Source organism: Oppia nitens, unplaced genomic scaffold (genome assembly GCF_028296485.1).
Source record: "Oppia nitens isolate AA-2021 unplaced genomic scaffold, nextdenovo-longstitch-racon4-pilon3 scaffold4_pilon_pilon_pilon, whole genome shotgun sequence".
Taxonomy (NCBI): Eukaryota; Metazoa; Arthropoda; class Arachnida; order Sarcoptiformes; family Oppiidae; genus Oppia; species Oppia nitens.
The window spans coordinates 4,133,209-4,159,590 of NW_026533232.1; the positions used below are offsets into that span (position 1 = coordinate 4,133,209).

The 26,382-nt window shown below is 25.8% G+C and overlaps 2 protein-coding genes across 4 annotated transcripts; both read right to left on the reverse strand.

Annotated features, from left to right (window-relative positions):
• Positions 1 to 822: 822 nt before the first annotated feature.
• LOC128960614 (multiple PDZ domain protein-like) lies at positions 823 to 19,646 on the reverse strand. 3 transcript variants are annotated; one of them, XM_054306735.1, is made up of 30 exons: positions 19,467 to 19,646; positions 19,234 to 19,382; positions 17,464 to 17,736; positions 17,169 to 17,403; positions 16,945 to 17,045; positions 16,543 to 16,881; positions 16,311 to 16,478; positions 15,822 to 16,253; positions 15,716 to 15,753; positions 15,434 to 15,656; positions 13,760 to 13,906; positions 13,375 to 13,699; positions 13,123 to 13,324; positions 12,868 to 13,014; positions 8,251 to 8,588; positions 7,624 to 8,084; positions 7,180 to 7,401; positions 7,026 to 7,112; positions 6,324 to 6,423; positions 4,785 to 4,981; positions 4,613 to 4,707; positions 4,235 to 4,361; positions 3,986 to 4,159; positions 3,782 to 3,911; positions 2,784 to 3,148; positions 2,601 to 2,716; positions 2,281 to 2,536; positions 2,173 to 2,229; positions 2,010 to 2,119; positions 823 to 1,231 (listed from the first exon to the last, which is right to left on the reverse strand). In XM_054306735.1, exons 1-30 carry the CDS (start codon positions 19,480 to 19,482, stop codon positions 925 to 927), a joined length of 5,937 nt encoding a protein of 1,978 aa, XP_054162710.1. In that variant the 5' UTR covers positions 19,483 to 19,646; the 3' UTR covers positions 823 to 924. The 3 variants fall into 3 exon arrangements, with proteins under 3 accessions (XP_054162710.1, XP_054162708.1, XP_054162711.1); XM_054306736.1 differs by adding an exon at positions 1,915 to 1,930 and having other exon boundaries at positions 1,184 to 1,231; positions 19,234 to 19,646; XM_054306733.1 differs by having other exon boundaries at positions 19,234 to 19,646.
• A 1,984-nt stretch (positions 19,647 to 21,630) lies between these two features.
• Positions 21,631 to 26,177, reverse strand: LOC128959417 (epidermal growth factor receptor substrate 15-like 1). Its single transcript, XM_054305361.1, has 15 exons — positions 26,026 to 26,177; positions 25,914 to 25,958; positions 25,749 to 25,838; positions 24,945 to 25,088; positions 24,675 to 24,887; positions 24,411 to 24,572; positions 24,173 to 24,342; positions 23,937 to 24,111; positions 23,758 to 23,870; positions 23,527 to 23,698; positions 23,354 to 23,416; positions 22,626 to 23,085; positions 22,391 to 22,530; positions 22,016 to 22,327; positions 21,631 to 21,800 (listed from the first exon to the last, which is right to left on the reverse strand). The coding sequence occupies exons 1-15, from the start codon at positions 26,047 to 26,049 to the stop codon at positions 21,792 to 21,794; spliced, it is 2,292 nt and encodes a 763-aa protein (XP_054161336.1). The 5' UTR covers positions 26,050 to 26,177; the 3' UTR covers positions 21,631 to 21,791.
• Between the last annotated feature and the right edge of the window lie 205 nt (positions 26,178 to 26,382).

Consider the following 26,382-nt stretch of genomic DNA (forward strand, 5'->3'; position numbering starts at 1 on the left):
AACTATTGTCTAATTTTTAAGCTATTTATTTATTTTATTTATTTGAAAGTTATTCTTAAAAATATATTAATTTAGAAAAAAATTTAGATTGTCATTAACCAAACATTAATATAATTATTAAGCAATTTTTAAACAGTATTTTTATACATTAGTTATACTGTATTATAATAGGATTTCTATTATGCTATTGTTTCTAAAATGCTGTGTATTAAAAATATATGCATACAATGTATATATTTTTATTAAATTAACTAAAGTAAATATTTTAAGTTAATCATCTTATAAATATATTATCATAAATCAATTTAATATTACTAAGTAATTAGGATTACTATATATTCTATGGTGTCGTAAATAAATTATCCTTATGTTATAAATTTATACTGTATTTATAAATTAATTTGTGTTTTATTGTGTAATATACCGGTAATTATATTTATTAGTTGAGGTAAAAAATAGCAAATCATAACAGCAATAGTTTGTAATTTTACTATAATTATTACAATATGACTGAATATAAAGTCATTTCCCTATTTAGCAATTTCCCATTAATTAATATATTAGATACAAAAGTTATATTAATATTTAAAGATATATTACCAAAAAATATCTCATTAAACAAACTCAAAATTCCCATTAAATTTTGCAAAACAACTTTTATTTATCTTATAATTAAATAACTTTATAAATTATTAGATTGTATTTCACAACAAATGTTCCCATAAATACAATGATTTATGATTAAAATCAACATTTAATTAGCTTTTATTAATGTATTAATATAATTAAAAGATATGACCTAATCGTAAGGCAAAAGAGGCGTTTTTAAGTGTTATTATTATTATTAATATTTTTTAAATAAATAACCAAAATGTATGATAACTGTGAAAACAATATGAATAATTGAAATCAACTGAAATCAACTCAATTGGTTAAAACCGTGAGTTTAACGGTTCCGTTAATAGATTTTAATACTTCGACAGCGTTTTCATGGGTCAGTCCATTCAATTGAGTGGTAGTCCATTGATCTTCGGCTTCGTTGGTCAGAATACCGACTGTTAGAAGGATGTCTCCTCTCTTGAGACGTCCATCTTTAGCAGCGGCGCCCCTCTCGAAGACACTCTTTACACAAATGGGAAGATCTCCGTGAGGACTGCCATAACCACCGACTATACTAAATCCCAATCCCTCTGATTTTCGCTCTAATATTATTTCCTTTTGTTGTAAAGGCCTATAAATCATTCAATGTATTATTATTTAATAAAATGCATTCAAATTGTAATTAATTTCATGATTAACTTATTATAACTAATTGTTTGTGCAATTATCATATTTATATTTAATAATAATAATTATTTTATTTTGAGATATAATTAAAATATATCTTTAATAATAGTCATGTATTAATAATTATGTAAATTTAATATAAGAGAAGTTATTTATACTATATTTTATGGAAAATTTAATGAGTGTTTAAAATCTATTTAAATTCAAATAAGTGTTGAGTTAAAGTTTATTTAACAAAACATTATGCTAAAGTATATAATCTATATGACCTTTGACATTATTACTATAACTTACAGTATTATATATATATATATAATAATATATATAAATCAATAAACTATACTAAAAAAATATTTATAACATTTTAAAATTAATACCGTTTGCTACTAAAAAAGCAAAATTTATATTAAAATAATTTAAGTTTTAAATAATGAAGTCATTGAATTATAATATCATAATACAGTATATTATTAATATAATTATACGACAGAAATCAATAATAATAATGTTTTTATTAATATTTGTATTAAATTTGCAAATATAATAAAAATAATATAAACTAAAAATATGACTATTAATAGAAATAAATTAATTTATAAAAAATAATAATATAAGTGAAAATCTGACCTCAAGTTAATATCTTCTGATAATTGAGTGCAACAAATGATCAAATATTTCATTTTTAATATAAATTTCAATATATTTTTTATTTGAAGACTTACTCATCGGTTGACATTTCATCAGACTTTGATGTCGACAATGTTTCTGCATTTGTCTGTCGCGAACCAGCTTTTAATCGACCGATTTTTAATTGTATTTTACCACAAGTTGTCTACAATATAACAAATAGTTTATAATAATAGTCGACAACAAAGAAATAGTGACCTTAAGGATGGCGGCCGCGTGTGATTGCGGGGCATCTTTCAAGTCTTCGCTGTTAACCTATCAGTCAATCATTAATATTAAATATGTTATAACATTACTAAGACTTACTTCTAAGATCTGATCGCCGACCATAAGTGGTGGACGAGCTTCAGATTCAGCAATGCCTCCCTTTACCACTTCTGATATAAAAACTCCGGAACCACTTTTCTTTCCGACAATACTTAATCCTAAACCTCGTCCCGACTTTTTAAACAACTCGACATCAATAATATCACTTTCTTCGTCTTGTGTCTCAATATTATCTCTAAAAACTGTTAATTTAATTACAGGAGGCGTTTGTCTGAGGGCTGCGATCGCACGTTCGCTATATTTGATTAAAAGCATAAAATTAGTATTTTTTATAAAAATAATAAAACCATTGACTCAACTGATGAGCATTTCGTAGATCTTCATTATTGACAGCTAAGATCTGATCGCCGGGTTTTAATCGGCCATCGAGTGCGGCCGCGCCGTCGGGATATACTTCATGGATAATAACTGCATTCTTCATTTTAAAAATATATATAATATATATGATATGTAAAACTATTTATTAAATATTGTTAACATACTAATGGTGTGTCCGAACCGCCAACAATACTGAGACCTAACCCAAGTTTTTCTTTAACGATCTCAATAGTGGTCTCCTGTCCGCCCCTAACCTGACATGTCTTGAGATCACTATGTTGTGAATCTGGCATTTCTTTTGTATGCGATATGAAAAAAGATTGAGTGTTTGTGCCATAAGTGTCCAAATTAGAAGAAACTAAATGTGATTTGTGTGTAACAGGTATGGGATGTGTTGGATGTGTTGGAATAGTTTTTTGGTTGGCCCGGGATAGCGATCCATTCGTTGCAGTCGATGTCCGCACCGGACCGTGCAGTGATTTGTGCACTGTTTGTGGTTTGGGGGGTGTAGGTGCAGGTGCACAGGGATCTGAAATAAAAATTATATTATGTACGCATGCCTTCATTATAATAAAATTTAAGTAAAAGTAAAAACTAAATTAAATTAATAAATGTATATTTACATATAATATTTAATTTAATTATATGCTAATAATAAAGTAAATAATATAATCAACATTCACCCATAAATTAGTTCATTATTACATAAGACTGTATTCAAACAATTGAATAGTAATCAATACAATCAACATATTTGGTATATTTGTTAACTTTTCAAATTGATTATTCAATATATTTAATATAATGTTCATATTATATAACTCAATACTTAATCATTAAATAATATTACATAAAACTCAATAAAAGCAAAACATAATAGAAATAAATACATAAATTAATTAAAATAAATAAAGATTAGAATTAATAGACATTTACTTCTTATTTATCAAAATATAATGCAATATATCTTACATTCTTAGATATAATAAAAATAAATAATTATTATTATTATTATCGTAAAACTTATAGTTTATGATATGATCTTATAATTATAGAGAAGTCAAAGGAATGATATTAAAGGATTAGATATAATAATAATGTTTTATATAGTATTTAAGTCATAAACATAGGTTATGTTTAATAATAAAATACATTAACTCACTAATGGTTTCATCCAAATAGAAATTGTCTGTGGAATCAGTTTCGACAATCATTTCTTGAAGACTTGATTTCGATGGTTTGGCAACAACTATGGTAAGCAATCCTTCTGCACTTTTCAGTGTTGAGGCCGCCTATCATTGAATTTAATTATAATTTAATTTTAATATGAATTAATTAGTTATATTAATAATAATGATAGCAATACCGTTTCGTAATCTGCTCCAAATAAATCAATCATATTTACACATAATATCATATCTCCGACGGTAAGTCCGGCCAACTCAGCGGGACTGCCCTCTTGAATATCAGAGACAAATACTCCGCGGCCTAACTCTGAATGTTTTCCTTCAATAATCATTATACCTAAACCTTGAGAACTCTAAAATATAATATTTAGAAATTAGTTAAATTTTTATTGGGAATAACCAATGGGTAAGGTATAGGTTAGTCATACCTTTCTGACAGTTATGGTTCGGACGCCTTTATATTTGCTGTATTTTTCCTCAATGATGTCATCCTCTAAATGGACGGGAAATTGTGTTAATGGCTTAACTGCCATCTCCTCTAAGGCACCATCCCTTCTATAGTTATTAATATAACAATAATTTTAATAAATATTTATGACTCAGTACTGTTGATATCAAAGTAATTACTAATTAAAATTAAATTGTTTTAAGTTATTTAAATTTTTTATAAGTAAGAATATACTTGAAATAACTATTTACTAATAACTTGTTTAATAAGAAAATGATGATAATAATAATAATACAACAAATAATTTCAAATTAATTCATAAAATCATACAATTATTAAAAACTAATTTAAAACAAACCTAAGAGCAATAATACGATAAACGGGTCCACTCAGACTTTTGATGATTGCGGAAGCGTTGAGGTGACATCTTCCTTGAACTACAATACCATTTACCTGTTTATAATAAATAATAAATAATTAACTAATTAATTAAAAATAATAAAAACCCGATTAATAAAATTTTTAAAAACCTCAAGAATCTCATCTCCAATCTGTAGTCTTCCATCTTTATAAGCACTTCCTTTTGGATGCAGACCACAGACAAAGACACTCATTTTGGTTCGGTCTCTATTTCCGGCCAAACTTATGCCGAGTCCGGTCAGACCTTTGTGAAGGTCTACTAAAAATGTATATCCAGTGAGATCTCCATATTTTTTGTGTAGTTTTTCTAATTACAAATATAACAAATAAGATTCAAATAAATAAATTTAATATTTTACTGATGAGATGAATCAAATAATAAAAATATTAAAGTATTAAACTAAATGAAAGCAAAGTCTAATTTGAAGAGAAAATCATTGACATCCATACCGATGGGGTTATCATCGGTTGCTATCACTGAAGGACTTGATATTAATGCAGACATTAATAGAAACGAAGACAAATCAGAGGACGTTTAGAAGAAAACTATTGAATCAAACTTCAAACCATTTATTATGATTGAAAGTTTAAGCAATTTTTAAGCAAAAATATCACATTTACTAGTAATTGTAATACAATAATATTATGAAAGGCTTAATTGGTCTTAAACAACAATAATCATAATTGTTATTTCCAATGATCTGTTTGATCGAGGAATAGCACCTGCTTTCAAATGTCACATAATTTATTAAACCGTTACATCTCTATAAATGACAATATATTTAAGTTATACATTCAAATACAAGGATATAAATATTGATTTAAATTTAATCATTTGATTTAAAGCTGGCAATTGATCGTTCATAGCGTTTGATGAATTTGTATGAAAACATAAAGTAAGCACAGAATCGACAGAATCGGTGCACAGAATCTCTCACAGATTCTTATGAAAGACGGCTTAATATATTGATCGACCGATTCTGTGGCTCTTATTTATAGCCAAAGCCCTCCATAAATACTCAGTAATCATGTGCTCTGGATTTGGAGGAAATATAAGAATAAGCATTCATTTAGACTCCACTTTCGAGTCTTTCGTATCGATTTTGTTCAATGAATTCAAGACCTGTTTATAAGTTTTGCTACGCTTTCTATAATACACTATATTTTGTTATGTTTTGTATTGCCATTCAATTTAAGTGAACGCTTTTGTCACATATACTCATATGTTGTAGACTTATATTAGACTATTAGACAATAATTGTTACAAAGACTATAACATTCAACTTAAGTATTATATCATAAAAACCAATAATTCTCTTCTATTAATGTCTTTCTATAATAAATATTGTATTAATATATTGATTGATTAAAAACAAAACAAAACCAAACAAAAAGGTAAACCAAAACTTGTCATATATTAGTCCAACATTTTACAAACACAAACAATCAATCAAAATATACAAATTGTTTTAAAACTTTTATTACTAAAATAAAACAAAAAATAACTTTTACTTCAAATTTAGTATTCTTTCAGTTAAGACTTATAACATTAATTAGTTAAAATTAAAAATATTATTTTAATATATCTTATAATAAAACTAATAATAGAGTTAACAATATTACTAATAATTACTAATATTAATAATTACTTGAAGAGTATCCAAACTCGTCTTCTTTAAGATCCTTTTCATTAGATTCCTTGAAATCATCAGAAGTTAGTCTTATATTTGCAGCACTCGACCTATCGATCTGTTTAAATAATTGTATAATTTTATACAATATTTTAAATAATATAATAATAATATTTTAGAGAAATACCTAGAGATAAGCAAATAGAATGTTTCTAATAAATTTCCCTGAGAAAGTTTCTAGAAAGTTTCTCAGGAATAAATTTCTATAGAAATTTAACTTTTTTGTTATACTATGGGATCCCCATATCTATAGATATTGTAAAACTATAAATATATTAATGAGACATATAATACTATACATATAATATTATACTAAATAATGTAGATTACTGTATAATACAGTACTATATTATACAAATGGGATACCTATATAAATAATTATAATTATTTAATAATAATCAGTTTTGTAAAATTTTATTCACCATTTTATTATATCATAGTTTAATATAATTAAATAAATAAATTTTTTACTTTAATTAATAATTAAAATACTAATAATAATATTTAAATATTACTTATAAAAACAATGTTAAAGATAACAAATATCGAGAAAACAAAATTAACCATGGGGATCCCATAAATAGAAATTTCTTTTAGAAACTTTCTAGAAATTTCTCTATTATTTTATAAATTTCTCTTTTTTGCCAACACTAGAAATACCTGAACTCCATTCGATGTTTTTATTTTTCCGGTCATATCTTTTCCATTTAAATCAATTTGTAATTCAGTTATTTCTTGAGATAATTCCTTTAAAATAAATAATTTAATATTATTTAAAATTAAAAATACAAATTGTTATTAAAACATATCATACATTTAAATTTAATACAACTTTTGAATGGTTAATGTCATCGTTAGTATTGCTTGTAGTCTGTGCTTCAATGTTAGCACTGGTTTGCGGTGAACTAAAGCACTCATCGCTGGCATCAGAGCCCAGTTCTTCAGCAACTGACTCGACGGCAGCCAATGTAGCGCTTGAGGCCATAGATGTCTCAGTTTTGTTGATTAAGTTATCAGTGGAAGCGCTATCTTTGCTCTTAATAATAAATCAATACATATATATATATATATATATAACCAATGTTTTTAATATGAGTTATTAGATGTCAAACTGTTATATCTGAAATATATAGACACATATCGATTGACTATTGAATATAAATTATATTATTTTCTATAATCTAAATCTTTAGAAACCTTTGACACCAAATGACTCATATATCTAATGATATAAACATTCAATTGAATGGTTACATACGTGGGGTAAAAGACTTTGTACGACAAACTTAATGGGATTTTTAGCATTTTTGAAGGCTTCTACTGCCTTGTCGTGAGTGGTTTCACGCAGATCCACGTCGTCAACACTAAGTATACGATCACCACTTTTAAGAGTACCATCACGTCCAGCGGGACTGTCGGGTAATACATTTTTGATGAAAATACCGGATATGGCATTTCCAGGAGATATGTTAAAGAGTTCAACTTTTCCGCCGACAATACTAATGCCTAAACCTTTATGTTCTTCACGATTCAAATACACAACCCTTTCCTCACCCCACTGTCGGGTGACTGTTGAGGTAATACTGGCATTGTTTGTCGTATCACTACTTGTGGATCCCGCTTCTGGAGAAATGCATCGTTTGTCTGAATCTGTACTCATTTGGTCCGCTATATGTTGTTGTGGGCTCTTTTGAGGCACTTTTGTCTTTCGCGGCGATACTATAATAAATATAATAAATGAGTTAAAAGTCTTATAATCTATATATAAATTATATTATATGCTAAATATTTTGACATAACCTTTATATAAAAAGTAACAGTAATTTAAAAATATAATAATTATAAATAAGTAATAATATAATACAATAATACAAAATATACAAACCTATAGGTGATTCTCTATGAGATGATTGTGCAGTTGATTGAAATAATTGTACGTTAATATGACTATCATTTGAACTTATAGTTTGTGTCTTCACTGCCAACTCATTGGAAGTCGAGTCTGAAGTGATTTTCTGTGCATCAAATGAATCGTCTGAAGACATTAATAATGGCTTAAATGAAGTCGGAATCGCTGACTGATTGTACAAAATATTTGTAAATTCAAGTATTTGTTGACTTTGGGTGGGGGTTGAGGGCACGGAAGGCTGAGAGGATTGAGCGCCACATGAAATCTCAACTTCACTGTCGCTATCACTAAGTTTTGGTGCAAAATATGGTGAACTGTAATCAATAGTTAGACAATTTGTAGTTTTTTTTAAATTTTATTAATTAAATTTGTATATAATTTGTAAATATCGATGCCTCAGATAGTCATACCGATAATAATTGGGAAAAATCCTTTTGTAAGCATAAAATAAAAATAAAGCTTTGAATAAAACTTGACATTTAATATGTCTATAATAGCATTGCAAATACTTTTTAAATTTGTATTAAATAAAATTACATATTTTTATAAGGACAACATTAATATCAATAACACAAAATTTATAACTTATAACATATTTCAACTTATGATAAAATAATATAAATTTTCTATGAAATCGATATAATTAAACCAAATTTGTAAAATAATCTACAGTACAAATAAAATTAATTGTGTTATAAATATTATATTCCTTAAAATAACGGATTGTTTGAAGTGTAAGTAATTTTATAAAATTCAAAATAATTAGTTTAATAAATCTTTTAACAAATTTTAATCAAAATAATTTTATTAAAGTATATTTTTACACATAAAAATATTTTCTGAAGATATAAGTCGTTTTCAAAAATGCCTAACACGGTTTTTTGATAATAAGTTTTATTCAAATATTTTTTTACTATGGAATCATGGAACGGATATTATAGCATTAATATATTTTTATATGATAGCTCAGGGATGTGGGGATAGGGATGTTCTATATCTTAAAATCTCTAAGAGATATTGAAATTTTACAAAAAGCATAATATAAAATGATTAGATACGTGTTTTGGGATTTTTAAAAAAATGTGTTATATACGAATAAAAAGTTAATAAATGTCAAAATTGTAAAATTTCAAAATGCGTAAATTAAAAGTTTCTTGGTATATTGGCATATAATTAATGTGATAGTATTCTATATTTTATAGGTAATAATTATTATATTTACAACATTTAATTATTATCTTTAGTTTTTAAGATATTTAAGAAAAATATTTTCCCCATTAGATAAAAAATACTTAGATTTTTATATTATTTATATATATTTAAGTATTACATTTTAAACAACGAGATTATATAATGTGAGAATTGTTTTTCTTAAATAGTCTGAAAACTAAAAATATTAAATAATTGTTGTAAATAGAATAATTATTACCTATAAAATATAGAATACTAACACATTAATTACATGACAATATACCAAGACACTTTTAATTTGCGCCATTTTGAAATTTTACAATTTTGACATTTATTAATTTTTTATTCGAAAACATTTTTGAAAAAAAATCTAAAAACACGTATCTAAGCATTTTATATCTAGTATATTATGCTTTTTGTAAAATTTTAATATACTTTATAGTTTTTGATATATAGAACATCCCTGTCCCACTTCCTGAGCTCATATAAAAAATGTGTTAATGCTACAATATACATTCTATGATTCCATAGTACCAAAAAAAAATTATTTGACTTCAACTTTATAACTTTAAAAGTTATTTCCAAAAAAACCGTGTCAAGCATTTTTGAAAACGATTTTATAATATTGATTTTTTATTAAAATAAAATTGTAAAACATTGTCAATTATTAGTATTTCCTAATGTAGTCAACTAAAAGTTTATTTTCAACAAAGAGATATTAATTATGTGTTAATTAACAAATATAGAAATATTTTCTAATTTAACTTAAATAGAAATTAAAATATTAAAATTTAAAAATTATTTAAAGATCACTAATAAAATTTTGTTCAATAAATATATTTTCAGATTGAAGTCCAGTTATTATATAATTAATTTATTAATTAAAAATTTTGTAGTTTTATGAAATATGAAAAATAATTTTATATAAAAATATCTTAACTCCTTTACTAATTATACAATAAAACAAGTTCAGCAATAATACAATAAAACCTTAACATATAACAACCTTTTTATAATACAATTCTGTATTAACACATAATTATACATAAATATTATTAAATATTATTACTTAAAAGTAATAGAGTTAGAGTTGCCAAAAAAGATAAATTTCTAGAAAGTTTCTAAAAGAAATTTCTGTTTATGAGATCCCATATTAACTTTGTTGTCTCGATATTTATTATTTTGAAAAAATTCATTATATCAATAAATATATAAAATGTAACCATAAAACCATAAAAGTAAGTTAATAGTCGTAAATAAAGGTAAATCAGATTATTAAAGAATCAAATAAATACACAAAATTTAAATATATTGATATACTGTATGTCTCTAATTTCTGTTATCTTTATTCTGTATTTCATTTTCAATTTTATTTCCAAAAATTTGTTAGCACTAGTAATACTATAATATAAAATCACTTTCAAATTAGGTGACAATAATTTTTTTGGCTGTATTTTCCCAACGGATTGAAATACAACAAAAATATTTTACATATAACTATGGTTTTTAGTCACCAATACAATGATTATAGTGCTTTGATTTTATATTGGCACTGTTATGATAGCTCAGGGAGGTATGATATCTCATAAACTAAATGAGATATTCGAATTCTGTTCAATCTAAAAATATAATTGATTAAAAATAATTTCAAACCTCTTTTAGCATTTTTAAATAATATTAAATAGTTTTCGAGTAATCTGATCTAGTCAATCAAAAAAAAAAATTCAAAATAATAAAAAATACACAGTATATCTACATGCAAAATATATTTTAGATTATTACAAAAAATTAAAAAAAAACAAATATTTTGCAAAAAATATATTAATAAATTTAGTCATTATTTATCAATACCTCTCAAAGTAGAGTTTAATATAACATTTGTTTTTTAAACAACATAATAAAATGTGTTGTTTAGGGTTCAATAGGTGGTAGCAAAAGGAAATAAATCCCATATGAATTCCCAGTAAGCAAAGGGAATATAAGGAACTTTTGAAACATAAAACGATGCAATTTCTCGAACCCTATATACAGAATATACAGTATATAATATATACGATTCATATATGAGATACAGAATACTGCATAATATACAGTGTATATCATACAGTAAATACAGTATAACCGATATTTTAGAAATTTATGCTAATTGTATATAATATGATCATTTTATCAACAAATAAAATTATTGTTACATATATTTACGTTATATTATATAATATATATATTCTATATATTGAAAAACGTTAGAAGCAATCGTTTGGTGAACTCTGAACTTTTCGGTTCAAACAAAAATTTTAGATCAATAAATATTGACTCAAATAATAATAATTTTTGTAACATTTTTACAAAAGATAATTTCTGTTGTAGAAATGTTATAAAATAAAATTAGTATTAATATACATAATACAATATATTTGCTAAATAGGTTAAAATGGTTATTTTGTTTATATTGAAATACAGTATATAAAAAAAATAATAATTCTAACAATAAAAAATTGTTAATTTAGATATTGATAAAGTAGTATACAGGTAAATAATAAAAAAAACTTATTAATTATTTTAATATTTTTTTTTAAATTGTCAGAAAATAATTTTATTGAATTGATTATTTAACTAACTTTGTTTGACATAATTTACAAAATATAATTGATTTATAGCTGACTAGCGCTTCGCTTATAAGTTTTTTTCCATACAATTGAATATATAGTCAATTAAGACCATCAGTGATGTGAACCGTAATATAAATTGGTATTTAGTAAAGACATGTAATATTTCTTAAATACAACAATAATATATCGTAAAAATATAAATATACAATACTTTTCTCAATAAAAAGCTATTTAATTAATTTTTAACTATCAATATATAGAATTTTTACAACTTTTTTAGTTATTATTTTTGATCATTTGATATACGCAAAAAAATTGTTTTAATAATTTATCATTTTATCAAATTTAATTTTCAGTAATGTTTATACAATCATATCGACAATAATTTGTAGCAAAAAAAAAGTAAGAAAAAACAAAATTCAGTATACAGTATATCAAATAAATATTATTTATATCATTTTGTAAAGTTAGAGTTTTTGCATGTTATTTTATATTTATAAACTTTATATTTAATTAATGTTTCATCTATATACTATATACTATATAATTATTGTTTGATAATGTTAATATCAAAACTTTATTTAATTTAACTAACCTCAACAAAATACAATATTTAATAGCAATATAACAAAAATATAAACTTGATTAAAATATAAGATTATTTTTATTTCAATATTATATAAGTCGTAATGTAATTTTAAATATAATACTTTATTAAAAATAGATTAAATTACTTGATTATTATTATTTCTAAATAATTTTAAAAATAAGAAATGTTATAAATATGACAGACCTGGGAGATGGTGTGCGTCGAAGTAAAGGCAATAAAGAGGGTGAGGTTCTGTCGAGAGGAGGTGTCGGACTGTGGCTCTGGTGTTGCATAGATAATAGGGCCGACTGTTTGTGTACTTCTGCGTCTTCGGCCGGAATATATTTAAAACTAAAACATTAATAAATCAATTAATATATTTATTTATATATATATATATATATATATAGATATGATATAAAAGTAATTTCTTAAATAAATTATTTATCTTATAATTACGTGATTTCATTGCCTATAAGTTGTGCGCGTCTAAGGATAGCTCGAGCTTTAGAGTTAGTTATATTACGAAGACTTTCGTTATTAATTGATAAGAGATAGTCTCCTCTTGTGATGTTTCCGTTACGATATATGGCACCTGTTTTTGAGGCATTCTTAACAATCATACCATTAATGCCTCTGTCGGCTAACTCGAGAGTCAAACCTAACAAAAATATCTTATTAAATGATTAGACAAAGAGTGCCATAATTTACCCAAAGGATCGCTTCCTTTGTTAATTTTTATAGTCCTTTCAAGTGCTGTCGGCAATGGTATGGCCACTGCATTATGATATGAAGGACTGGGAGATCGAGATCGCGACGAACAATAGTCAAGAGGTGTTGAACTACGAGATTCACTGAACACTAAATTACTGGCACTCGATGTCGGAGACACAGAATCTTTAGTCGTATGATAGCTATCTATAGGAATGTCTGACATTAAGTGATCAGCTAATGATACGGCACTCGAAGACACTTGAGATTCAACCGAATTCATTGAATTGATTGACTCTTGACGTGAGACTTGACTTTTCAATAACTACAACCAAACAATTACAACCAAATATACAACAAATTGTCATCAGTTTTGCCAACAAACCTGTGAGTCCACCTCTGCATTCAAATTAACTGATGGTTGCGTGTAATTCATCGACTTATTGGTTGATATATCAATCAAATTGTTGCTCTCAATTGTATCATCAGTTGGTGATGGTATTGGACTCTTGATGTCGTCAATTGAATATCGCTGTAAAATTTGTGATGCAATAGTTTTAACAAATAATTTAAACTAATATTTAATGTAAACAATCATTTATTGAAAATTATTAGCAAAGGCAAGCCATTGACAAATTTCAAACTATATCCTAATTTTATCATTTCGCTAAAATAATGTCAGTTTACATTAAAATAGTAATCACTATTAAAAACATTTAATGATAATTCATTTCAAGTTTTATTTAGTATTTCTGTAACAATATTTTTATGTTAAAATTAAAAAAGATAATTAATTATGTTATTATACATAGAATTTTAAGTTTTTTAAATTAAATTGAATATTTTTTAAAATAACATTTTTAAAACTAAAAAAAATACATTACAATAATTATATTGCTTTTGATCGTTAATTTGTTCTATAATTACAAATATTGTTATATTATTTAAAAATTCTCATTAAGACTGCTATTGACAACATGTTTCATGTGTTGAGCAATTACTCACAATTTATAAATAATCTTTTTTTTAAATTTTCAATTCAATCTCTTATTTAGTTAAGTATTCACAAACATATTAAAAGTCAGACACAATTTAACTCAAAAAACTGTGACTCAAAACATTTAACGTAAACATTAAATATATTGTCGATTATAAATTGATTTATTTTACACCTAAAAAGTTTGTATAAAAAAGTATAATAAAAATTAGAAAAATAAAATAACAATAAATATATTAAACTAATATTTTTACAATAAAATTATTATTTTACAGTATATATAATATATAAACAAGATTATTGTGCTTTTACTATAAACACATTTCTTTTTTTTGTTGTTGAAAATATTTGTTGAATTATTAAATCTCTCTAAATCTTATAAAACTAAATTTATAAATCATTTTCTTTGTTTTACAATTGCTTAATATACAGTATTATAATAATGCAAATATATAATAATAAAGATATTAAATGACAATTTTAACTCAAGTTAATCCTATCTGTGACTTAAAAATTCAGTTTTAAGTGAAAGTTTGAGTTAATGTTTGAGTCACAACAGTTTGAATCTGTTTGTGAATGAAGATTGAGTTACAACTCTTGAGCTGAGCTGGTGCTCAATCTTAAGTTAGTGTTATGAATACCACTGTAACTAATTATTTACTGAATATAAAGTAATAATTATATATATATATATATATATAGTATATATATACTAAACATAATTATTTTTAAATGATAACATAAGTTATAGTAATAAAATCATTGTTAAATGTATTGCATAATACAAATGCTTTTTAACAATTAAGAATTCATTTGATAATACGAGTGCAACTAATTTATACAAATATATGCAAACAGTAGTTATTTTGCATAAAATTTTATAAATTGTGATACCTGTGCCGACACACTAACAAAAAAAATTAATATATTTCAGAAGCTCTCAGACTTATATAAGGAGGAAAGTAGAGTTGAAGTGGACGCCTGTAATGCTTGTATACTGGAAGGTAAGCCCCGATCCCTACACAACGCACTTGCCTGAGCCGAGTGACTAAAGTCACTGACCTGACTATTGGTTGGCGATTGAATGCTGTGAATTGTGGTACCAGTGCTTTCTGGTAATGGTAATGGTTTGGCCACACCAATCACCACTTTGCCTTTTGGTGCCGTCTTCAGTGTGCGCACGGCTACATCCAAATCATTTGTAATGGTGTCGTTAACAAACAACAGTCTATCTCCAGGAATCAACCGACCGTCCTGTTGAGCAATACCTCCCGGAACAAGAGATCTATGCATTCAATTATCAAAAATTAATATAAAATCATATTTCAAATGATCAAAACAAACCTAATGACAATAACAGTTTCTGTTGGATTCATTGGATCCTAATTTTTAAACAATAGCAAAATAATTTAATAAAACAATGTTAAGATATTGTATTTTAATTGCATACCTGATAGTCTAAAATACTAAATCCCAATCCTTTATCGCCTTTAATTAGTTCAATTAATTCCACTTCAGATGACCACATTGCTAGTCCTGTTAATGGTTCCAATGAGCGAGACTTCATTTTAGTCAAATCGGAAGCGACTGAAACGGGTGGTGCAGAGATGGCAAGCGAACCATCAGATTTTGCTTTGACTAGTCTTTCATATGAGGGCACAATCGATATGAGGCTATCGTTAAGTGACTGGCTTTCTAATGCTAATCTTGAATTTGATAATTGATTGTCACTAATGATGGCATCATAATTGACTAAAACATCACGATTTGCGTAGTCATTATCAAAAGGTCGGGCACATACTATTTGTACCTCTTTTGGCAAATCTTTAAGTAATGGCACCACATCTGAATGACTTAATCCATGGAGTCTAATCCCATTTACCTAATAATATGTATGACATTTCAATAAACAAAACTAAAATTCATATCAAATAAATACCTCTAAAAGTTCGTCACCACTTTTAAGAATACCATTAACACCGACGGGTCCGTCCGGTAAAATTGATCGAATATAATGGTGAGGCCGAACTTCATTGCCATTCTCCACATCTACTGTTCCTTCTAAAGAGATACCTAATCCGGGACCTTCTCTTAAGATGTTTGCAATCTAATAAATGCATTATTTAAATTAATAATAATTTAAATCATAAAAATTCAATACAATAACATACAACAATATCAAAGTTAGAACCGATAATTGTTTGCCATTTGTTTATTAATTCTTCATCAGATTTCTGTACAATTTTATTATTACTATCATTACTGACTGCACTACCGTTTTGATTGTTCTGAATCGCATCAGTTGAATGATCGTAAACATGAATAACTGTAGCACCGGGTGGTGTGTAATATGGAGCCGGTATATCAGGATTAGCTATTGCTTGTTGTAACTGTTCGTATTTAGATCCTCTAAGATATCGGGCTAATCGTAGTTTTACTACTTTGCCTGTACTTCGCAATACATCTACCGCTTGATGATTGGTATATCCATAAAGTGATCGGCCGTCAACCTTACAATCAAAATAATGAGTTTAACATTAATCTTATAATCAATTTTTATTAATATAACAAACTTCGATAATTTGGTCGTTTATGCTTATTTGTCTACAAAGATCAGCCACACTTCCAGTTGCAATACTTTTTATGAAAATACCTGATATTTCCTCAATGTTACCTATAATTAAATAAAGTTATTAATATTTTATATACATTACATCCTGTAGAATACAGGTAATGTAAACAATATTTTCTAGAAATATATCGATTATTTGTTTGTGTTTTATAAACACTGTCATACCTTTATCGTAAACATAACCAGCAATAGTGATGCCTAACCCCTGATGATCCTTAACTAATTCCACTTCAAAAGTTCGCATTTCAGGCAACTCTTCAATAGTTTGGTTGTTGGAAGCAATAGTTGTTTCCTTATTGTTTTGTACATCTATTTGTGGGTTCATATCAATATCCTTATCAATGGCAATATCAGTGCTGGCAACTGATGATGGATAAGCCGGATATGATAGTCGTCCCAACTTATTAAAAATAGTTCCGTTAACTTTAGAATTAATGTCAAATGCAAACTAATGCCAAACCTGTGCCGATATGTTCACGTAATCGGGTTCGGGTTGAGTCAACAGATCACTGTTGGAGGTCTGGCGGACAACCAATTCCGGTCGACAATCAAACTCATAGCTGTGTTCGGGATCGGAGGTCGGCTCATATGAATCTGAATTGGCAGCGATTACGTGGTTTGGTTCGGGCGGAACATTCAACATGAGCTGACCCGTCAGTGGCGAGATGTCGAAGTCGACCGGAAGTATAGACGGGTGTCTCAACAGCTGCTCCTTAAGCTCATCAATCGACTCCTGAATAAGTATTCATTCATATTATATTCATTCAAACATATTATATAAACCAAACGTAAATCAATGTCCAGAATATTCTTGTCATAAGACATAACTGACATTCGTGTCTATCAAAGCTATATTGATTAGAGAGTCACTTAACTCCTCCCACTCTACACATCAAAGCATACAAACGTATTGTAAACAAATGACATAATATATGGCGCATAACGTCATCCATAGTGTTATTCATATTAATAGTCAATATAGTATTACACTTATTATTGTATGTATAAAGTGTTCATTAAAATAATGTATACATAAATGTATATTAAATGTGTTTAAATTAAATATTAAATACTATACACTTAACCAGTTTAAACACATGTGTGCCAATTGTGCCAAATATATGTTAGATAATGCTAATCACCCATATTATTGTGCAAACTTTTATTAGTCACAATTATTTTAATTTCATTTCTATTGATTAATTAATTTATCACATATTCTTAAGTCATCCAAACATCTATTTGCTAAATATATACATAATGTTACACACATTTAAAACTATTTTTAATTAAAAAATAATTAAATTGATTGTAACCTATGTTTTTACAGTTAGAAATAAACGGCATTTTTTATTTACTGTAATTGATTGATTAATCTTTCATACCAAACAAATTTTATTCATTATCTCATTGATCTATTATTAGTAATGCCACTTGACTAACATATTATACAATTTTAACTACAATTTTCAATATGTCAAATTTTATGCAAATACATTAATTTATAGATAGCTAACTATTTATATTCACTTAATAAGTTAATTGATTTAATGACAATCATATGTTTTGTATAAAATTAATATTTGTCTCAGAATTGTTTGTCGGCTTTTTCTAAAATGAAATTAATAAACTCTTAACACTTTTATATTTGATATAAACCATTCAAATAATTAAACGATAGTTTGGAGGCGTATAACAAACTAATATATATATATATATATATAAATTAAAAATAGCTTTTAAATGAAATACATGTTTCATATTTTTATTGGGTATCATTTGGCGCAATGGCACCAAATGACACATACTGTATGATACATGCATTGCATTGCAATCATTTTGGATCAAATTTAATGTATTATACAGTTGTCTGTACCCATCAATCAACAAATACATTGTTGAAATGCATTCAATTTGACTGACAAATCGATTAAATAAAACACGTGACTATTGTTTTATTAATTATAATAATATAACAAAACCACTCCACCCAACCATCTATCTATCTATCTATCCATTACATCCCTACCCCACCCAATCAAACCTGTAAACTAACTATAACTTTGTAACAATGGCTACAATTAAATTGTATTTATTTTAACAAAGTATTACTGATTGACCTTAAATTTCAATTAACTAATCATTTATAATATATATTATTATCATTCTGTAAGTGTCAGTCAATTGCAGCCATTGATTGTTATTTGGATTTGGATTTAGTGGTTAATACCTGAATGGCAATAATACTGGCAAATACTGGACATTGGAGGGCAGTTAGCAATGTCTTGACATCCTCTTTAAGATTACTTTCATTGGATCCATCCTTTTGTTTCAAATTATTGTCGATTCTCTCGAGAAGATGTTTAATTTGATTAATATCTGAGTAAAACACATAAATCAATGATTGATCAAAAATCATGTCATCATTGGATCAGCTAATGAAAGCCATGCGACACAACAAACCTTTAGTTATCGTCATATTTATAATAAATTTACTAATAATTCAAATCAATTTATGGCAAAAAATAACATCAATTAATGCAATCAATGGATTGAAAGCAACAAAACAATACAATTATTTAATAATCTATTCAAAGACATGACTAATAATGAAAACCATTCAATAAATAAAAGTCAAAAACAAATAACAATTCAAATCAATGTCACAACAAATGATTGTATCAATTGTTTGACTCGCCTTTCGGTTCACTCATTGTTTGTCACCAACAGTTGGTCACACCATCATTATGTCCACACTATCACATTTGTACCAATAATTATCATCAAATAAAATATATAAACATTTAAATAATTATAATAACAATAAAATAATAAAAATAAACTAAAATTAATGTCTAATAAAAATGTTATCAATTATAGTGAATATGAAATGTGAACTAAAAGTAAAGGTTTACTAAACACTCAAATAAATGAAATGACAATACATTGACAATACATTCAATACATTCACTCAATAGTATTGTCAATACTTAATGCTATGCTTTCATGCATTTCCCACTTGTCTTGCATTCCATACATAGATGGCATTCAAACCATACTTTAATGAATATTTTGGAAATAAATTAATATAAAACAAAATAAAATAAAATTAACAAAATTAGTAAAATTAATAAAATTAATACCTATTAATACCTATGAAAGTTATAATAGTTTATGAATTGTTATGAAGTGTGAAAATCATGTCAAATATCAATTCAATTAATAAATAAACACATTTTACATACCATTACATTTAAAATAGTAAAAGTTGTGCCAATTACTAAACAAATCATTAAACTCTTTTAAATGTAAATTGTATTATCAAAATCAATCGACTTATAGTTTATATATTTTATAATTGTTTAAAATGCAGATTAATTAGAAATATTTTTATTTTCATAAGTATATTATTGCTTAAATAATGTTATTATTACTCTTGAGATTTATTACAGTAAATTTTACAATTATTAAAACAATAAAATTCGTTACAAAATAACAAATAAATTAGCATTAATTAACACAAATATTGTATAAAATTAATAAATATTTAAATCGATTAAAACAAAAAAATTAAAAATCATTAAATTTAAAGAAATTGCAATTTTTAATTGTTTAATTAGTGATTGAGATTTTAAGAAAACATTTGAATAATTAGGCAACTTTAATGATATATGATTTACAATATTATGTATAATAAACATCAATAATGTTAATGTAATTTACAATATGTTAAGCAAATTGGTTTAAATTACTTCAATTTTCAGTCAATGAGAACAATACTATAGACTTATTAAGAGAAACATATGCACCAAATGTGTAACTATTATATAATTGTTATTTAAGTCATCAATTAAATAATATCTATTAAGATATATGTATATAATTTATTTATATAATTGTATAACTATATCACTTTGTTCTAAATAATTACATATTAGTGCTTAGAAAGTTTATAACTATATATTGATAAAAATCTATTTAAATTAATTCACAAATTTATAGATAGCTATAAAAAGTTTATAACGTTTTACGAAATTACGTTACAAAGTTACGAAATATTTTAATGATTTTTTTAGATATTTGTTTTTTGTGAAAATTAAATAATAATAATAATAATGGAAATACTAATAATTAATTGTTTATAAATGTCAATTGAAGAAACAACCAAATAAAATGTCATATTATTACTAATTATAACAAATTTATATATGTTAAACAATTTTTTCCTGTAGTGTATACCTACAGATATCTACTGTCACTATAAAGATATTTCAATTTAATTTTCGTACAAATTGTTAGTTGGACACAATAATAAATTTTATATATTTATAAATTATAAACATATTTGATATTACGGTACTGTATATCTATAATTTATTACCAAATTGAAAAGTCAAACTTAAAGCATTGATAATAATTATGACTTTAATAATATTATTATTATGTATAAGTAATTTACTATAATTGTAGTCATCATTATTTTGAAATTTCTTCCTATTTATCAACTCAAAACATTATAAAAATACAGTTAAAATTAAAATTTGTCAAAATGTTTTAATTTCTAATAATGAATATCTTAATTTCATTTAAAAATAATAACACAAAAACAACAAATAAAAAATTTCTTTATCTATAATTATATAAATAAAGTTTGGATTCGGTTTAATAGTATTATCCATTTGTTTAATAATAAAATAAATATCGATATCACTAACGTTAGCGATGAAACAAATCTCACCATAACTTGTCGTTAACTCAAAAACAATATTTTCAATAATTATTGAATTCCTAAAAATGCTATAAAATAGTAGTTTAAAATTAACAAATTAAGTCATTGGCAAATATATACTGAAATATTATTTTTCTTAATATATTTTAAACTAATTTACAATAATAAGTTTAAGATGTTAAAAATAATAATTAATATATTATATAATTTGGTGCTTTAATACTATAGATGATTAAATAAGTTAGAAATTTGCATTATGACTATATTTCAATACGGCTCATACCTTATCAAAATTGGCAAAATTTGCAAAATTAGTTGACGACCCAAAAGCATCAGTTTGTTTGTTGTTATTATCGTTGAAAGGATCAAAATATTGTTGACTTGAGCTAAAGGGATCACTTTTAATAGTGCTATCAGAGCTTTGACCCGGAGGTGCCGGTGCTGAACGTAATGGCGTTTTACTGATATTCTTAGGCGGTGCCGGTCGTGGAGGCGGCGCTTTGCTCTTTTTAGGTGGAAGTTCTGGTGTTGGACTTTCAGATCTTACATTTGTATTTACTTGCGATGCAAATGGATCGGAACCAAATGGATCAGACTATTATAAAAATAATAAAATTTAAACATTTAACACAAACTTAAATTATAAATTTAAAAATACTTTATTAGGCGTTCCAGTAAAAGATCCTGTTCCAAATGGATCAAATACCTCTTTGGACGCCTCCTGTGGTCCAAAATTTGCAAAACCACTTGAAGTAAAAGGATCGTCACTTCGATTATCACTTTTGAATGGATCTTCTGCTTAATTTTCAATTATTGCCAAAGATATCAATAAATATATAATTACCGTAATTTAAATAAATATTATAATTATTAAATAAGTAATTGATGGCTACCTTTAAATGGATCCTCACCAGCAAACGGATCATTTGAAAACTCAGAGATATTTCCTTTAATATCAGATTCATTTTGAAATGCATTGAAACCGTTTTGATTGTAATTTTGTGATTCGGATTCAATAAGAGGAGGCGTTAAAGTACGCGGCAATAGATTAGATATTTTAATAATATCTTGTGATGAAAGAGCAGAATCCATGTCATTAATGGAATCATTGACTCTTCTTTCATATTCTTCTAATTCAACAATTTTGGTCCGAATTTGGCTGATCTCAAGTTGTGTATCGCCGGCAGTTTTGGCCGCCAATTGAGACTCTTTTCGAAATGACTCTAAATGTGACTCCAATTTGAGTTCTTCTGATTTGAGATCTTCGAGTTCTTTACGTTTAAAAGTTAATTCTTTTTCTTGTGTCTCAACTTTGACTTTTTGTTCATTTAATTGTTGGCTTAAATTTTCAACCTTTTATTATACAATTTATAAATTAATTATTTTGTAAATACCAATCAGTATATTGTATTTAAATTAAAATATGAAATAATTACAGTATATTACATTAAGCGCACAATGAAACCAACACTTTCAAAAACAAAACATTAAAAAAATAATATGACTGTCTATGTGTTACAAATTAAATAAATTCAATAATCTATACAATTGTTGTTTTCAAAGTGTTGGTTTCATTGTGCGCTTAATATTAAATAAAATATAAGTTTTAGAGTAAAGTCACCTTAAGTTTTTCATCCATATTTATGTTATTTAATTCATGCAAATTCTTTTCTAAAAGTTTTGACTTATTTTTTTCGAAATTGTTTTATAAGAATTCATGCAAAAATAAAATATTAAATCAAAGTATTATATAATACATTCAATTAAAGACTATATTAGAGTTACAATACAAACCTGTGATCCCAAATCATCCAAACGTTTTCTTGCCTCACATTTCTGTGAATCCAATTGTTTAAGCATTTGATGCAAAGTTTCGATTTCATTCTGAAGATTCTTAACTTCGCTTTCCTTCAATTTAATGGCCGCTTCGTCTGAGTTAAGCTCTGTTTCGAGCTTTAGTTTTTCACTTTAATAACATTATAAATCGTTACAAATATTCATTAAAAAAAACTAAATAAACTTTACATTTGCAGATCTTTAAGTTCTTCAGCCAAATCATCCAATTCTTTATTACCGGTTGATTGAAGAGAAGGTATATTTGATTTTCCATTAGTGTTTAATGATTGACTTTTTGAGTCCTTTTTTGGAGTTTAAAATAAATTTGTAAATAAGATAATTAGGTCTATAATTATGACAATACATACTAAGGCATTAATATTATCAATTCCTATAGGCTTTGGTCGAAGAGTTGGTGGAATCATTTCGGGACTCAAGACTTGTGGTAACTCTAAACCAATTTGCTTTTGTTTAATGAAATGCATGGCTAAAGCAAACTGTTCTGAGTTTAACTTCCCGTTCTCCTTGAGGTCACACAAATTCCTGATTAATTATAATAATTGTAATAACAATTTAATAATACAGTAATTTTATATTGAATTACCAAATATGTGCTAAAATATTAGTTGGAAGACCACTTTGAACTAGAGTTCCCTTCACATCACCTCCGCCTACATATCCATCTAAGTCTGTATCCAAAGTTTGAAACAATTCATCATATTTTGCTTTGTCTGTTGCGTTCACAACCCATGTGTTTAAACCCGATTTGTTTGTCTGGTTTACAAAAAAAAATACAAATTATATAAAAAAAAAGATATACTAATAAAGTAAACGCAAATTACATTGACTGGAGAAGTGACACGATTTGAAAGCAATTGAGATGTGCTGTCAAAAGCCGACCACATTTCCGGTCGATTTTCTGGTCGTTTTAAACTTAATAACTCTATGGGCAGTACTGAAGGCATCGGTATTTTTGCTGTTGCTTTGGCTACCAAATGCATTGCCTAATTAATTGTAAAATTATAGTTAAAATTATATAAAAAACTAATTACCGTAATTAATAATATTATAAATTAATAATTTCAATATTTAAAAATATAACATACGATAATGAATTCGCTAATATCGAGCAGACCATCTTCATCAGTGTCACTCAAATCCCAAATTTTTGTTAATATATCAACCGGTAGTTTTGAAGCTATCATAATAGGTTTCACAACACTACCGGGCAATTTGCCATCAATTGGTTTATGACTATTAAACAAATCGGTATACTTTTGGCGATCATTAGTGTTTACTGACCAATCAATAGAATCACCCTGTTCATTGTAATGACAAATATTTACTATAATGTCATTTATTTAAAATAATTGTACCATTTTAGGGGGTAATATGTTGAGAGTCAGATCCGTAATGGATGGCTGTCTGCCGTTTTGTACTAAAGCTATTAACTTTAACGCCACAAACAATGACTTCTTATCGAGATATCCCTTACAGTTTGGATCACTTAAGTCCCAAATCTAAATAAATATTTTTCATTAATTTAATAAAATTTTAAAATCGGTTAATACAAATATATTATGTGAATAATATAAACAAATTAAGATAAATATATGCAGGTATATATAATTATTAATAATCCATAACAAAATTTAATTATTACAATAATAATATTTTATGCAATCATTATTAACCTCTATTAAGTTTTTTTTAATTTAATAATTCATAAATTTGTTAATATTCAGCTTTTTTACATAATTTGCATTTAAAAAAATACACACTATTCGTTTAATATAAACAAATTATATATAAACGTTAAATATATTACTAAATTACGCTAAACTAATACTGAAATAAATTAAAATTATTAAAATAGTTAAATGTTTGGTGACATATAAACACCACTTAACCCACTCTTAACTCATATTAATAATCAACAAATCGATAGATTGATTGTACGATATATCATATCATACATTGAATGTACAATATTTTACATTCAATTCAATATATCATATATTTTCTAATATCATAATTAATAAAATAAAAACATTTAAAAGTTCGATAAAATGTAAAATAATGATAAACTAATGTAAAAACTTAAACAATAACTTAATTACTAATCATTAATATAGTAATACTGTTAATTCAATCATCAAATAATGTCAATCATAGGTAACCTTTCCGAGTGTTGCTTGACTTAATCCGGACTTCTTGAGGAAATTTGCGGCTTCGATGGCATTGATATAGTTTGTGGACTTGGGATCCACCTATAGATCAACATTTAAATACAATTCAATCAATCAATTGTCATATAATTAAATCAAAACAAATCAATGACTAACTTGTCTGTAAAGATCTTCATAGATCTCCAAATGATTTACTGATATCTGTATAATAAACAAATCAATTAATTTAAATCAAAACACATAATGTCTAAACAGTTAGTTTGCATACCTGTGCTAATGTTAGGCTATCCATGACATCAATACATCAATACATGAATCAAATGATTTGAAATTCAATTAAATTGTTTGAAAAATACATTGATTTGAGTTATATATTAAATATCAAACATTTCAACGATTAATACATTCTATGAAAACATTACGCATGACTTGAATTCCAGTCAAATATTCATCATTTATTCAAATCAATTACGTCTACAATATTGTCGTTATTGTCAACAAAGTTAACGATAAGTTTTAATATAAACATTGATTGAATGGTTGGAAACATTAATCACATAATTGATGTTAATATATATATGAATGCAATAACTGCTCACTCACTCTACAGTATTGTTATTATTAT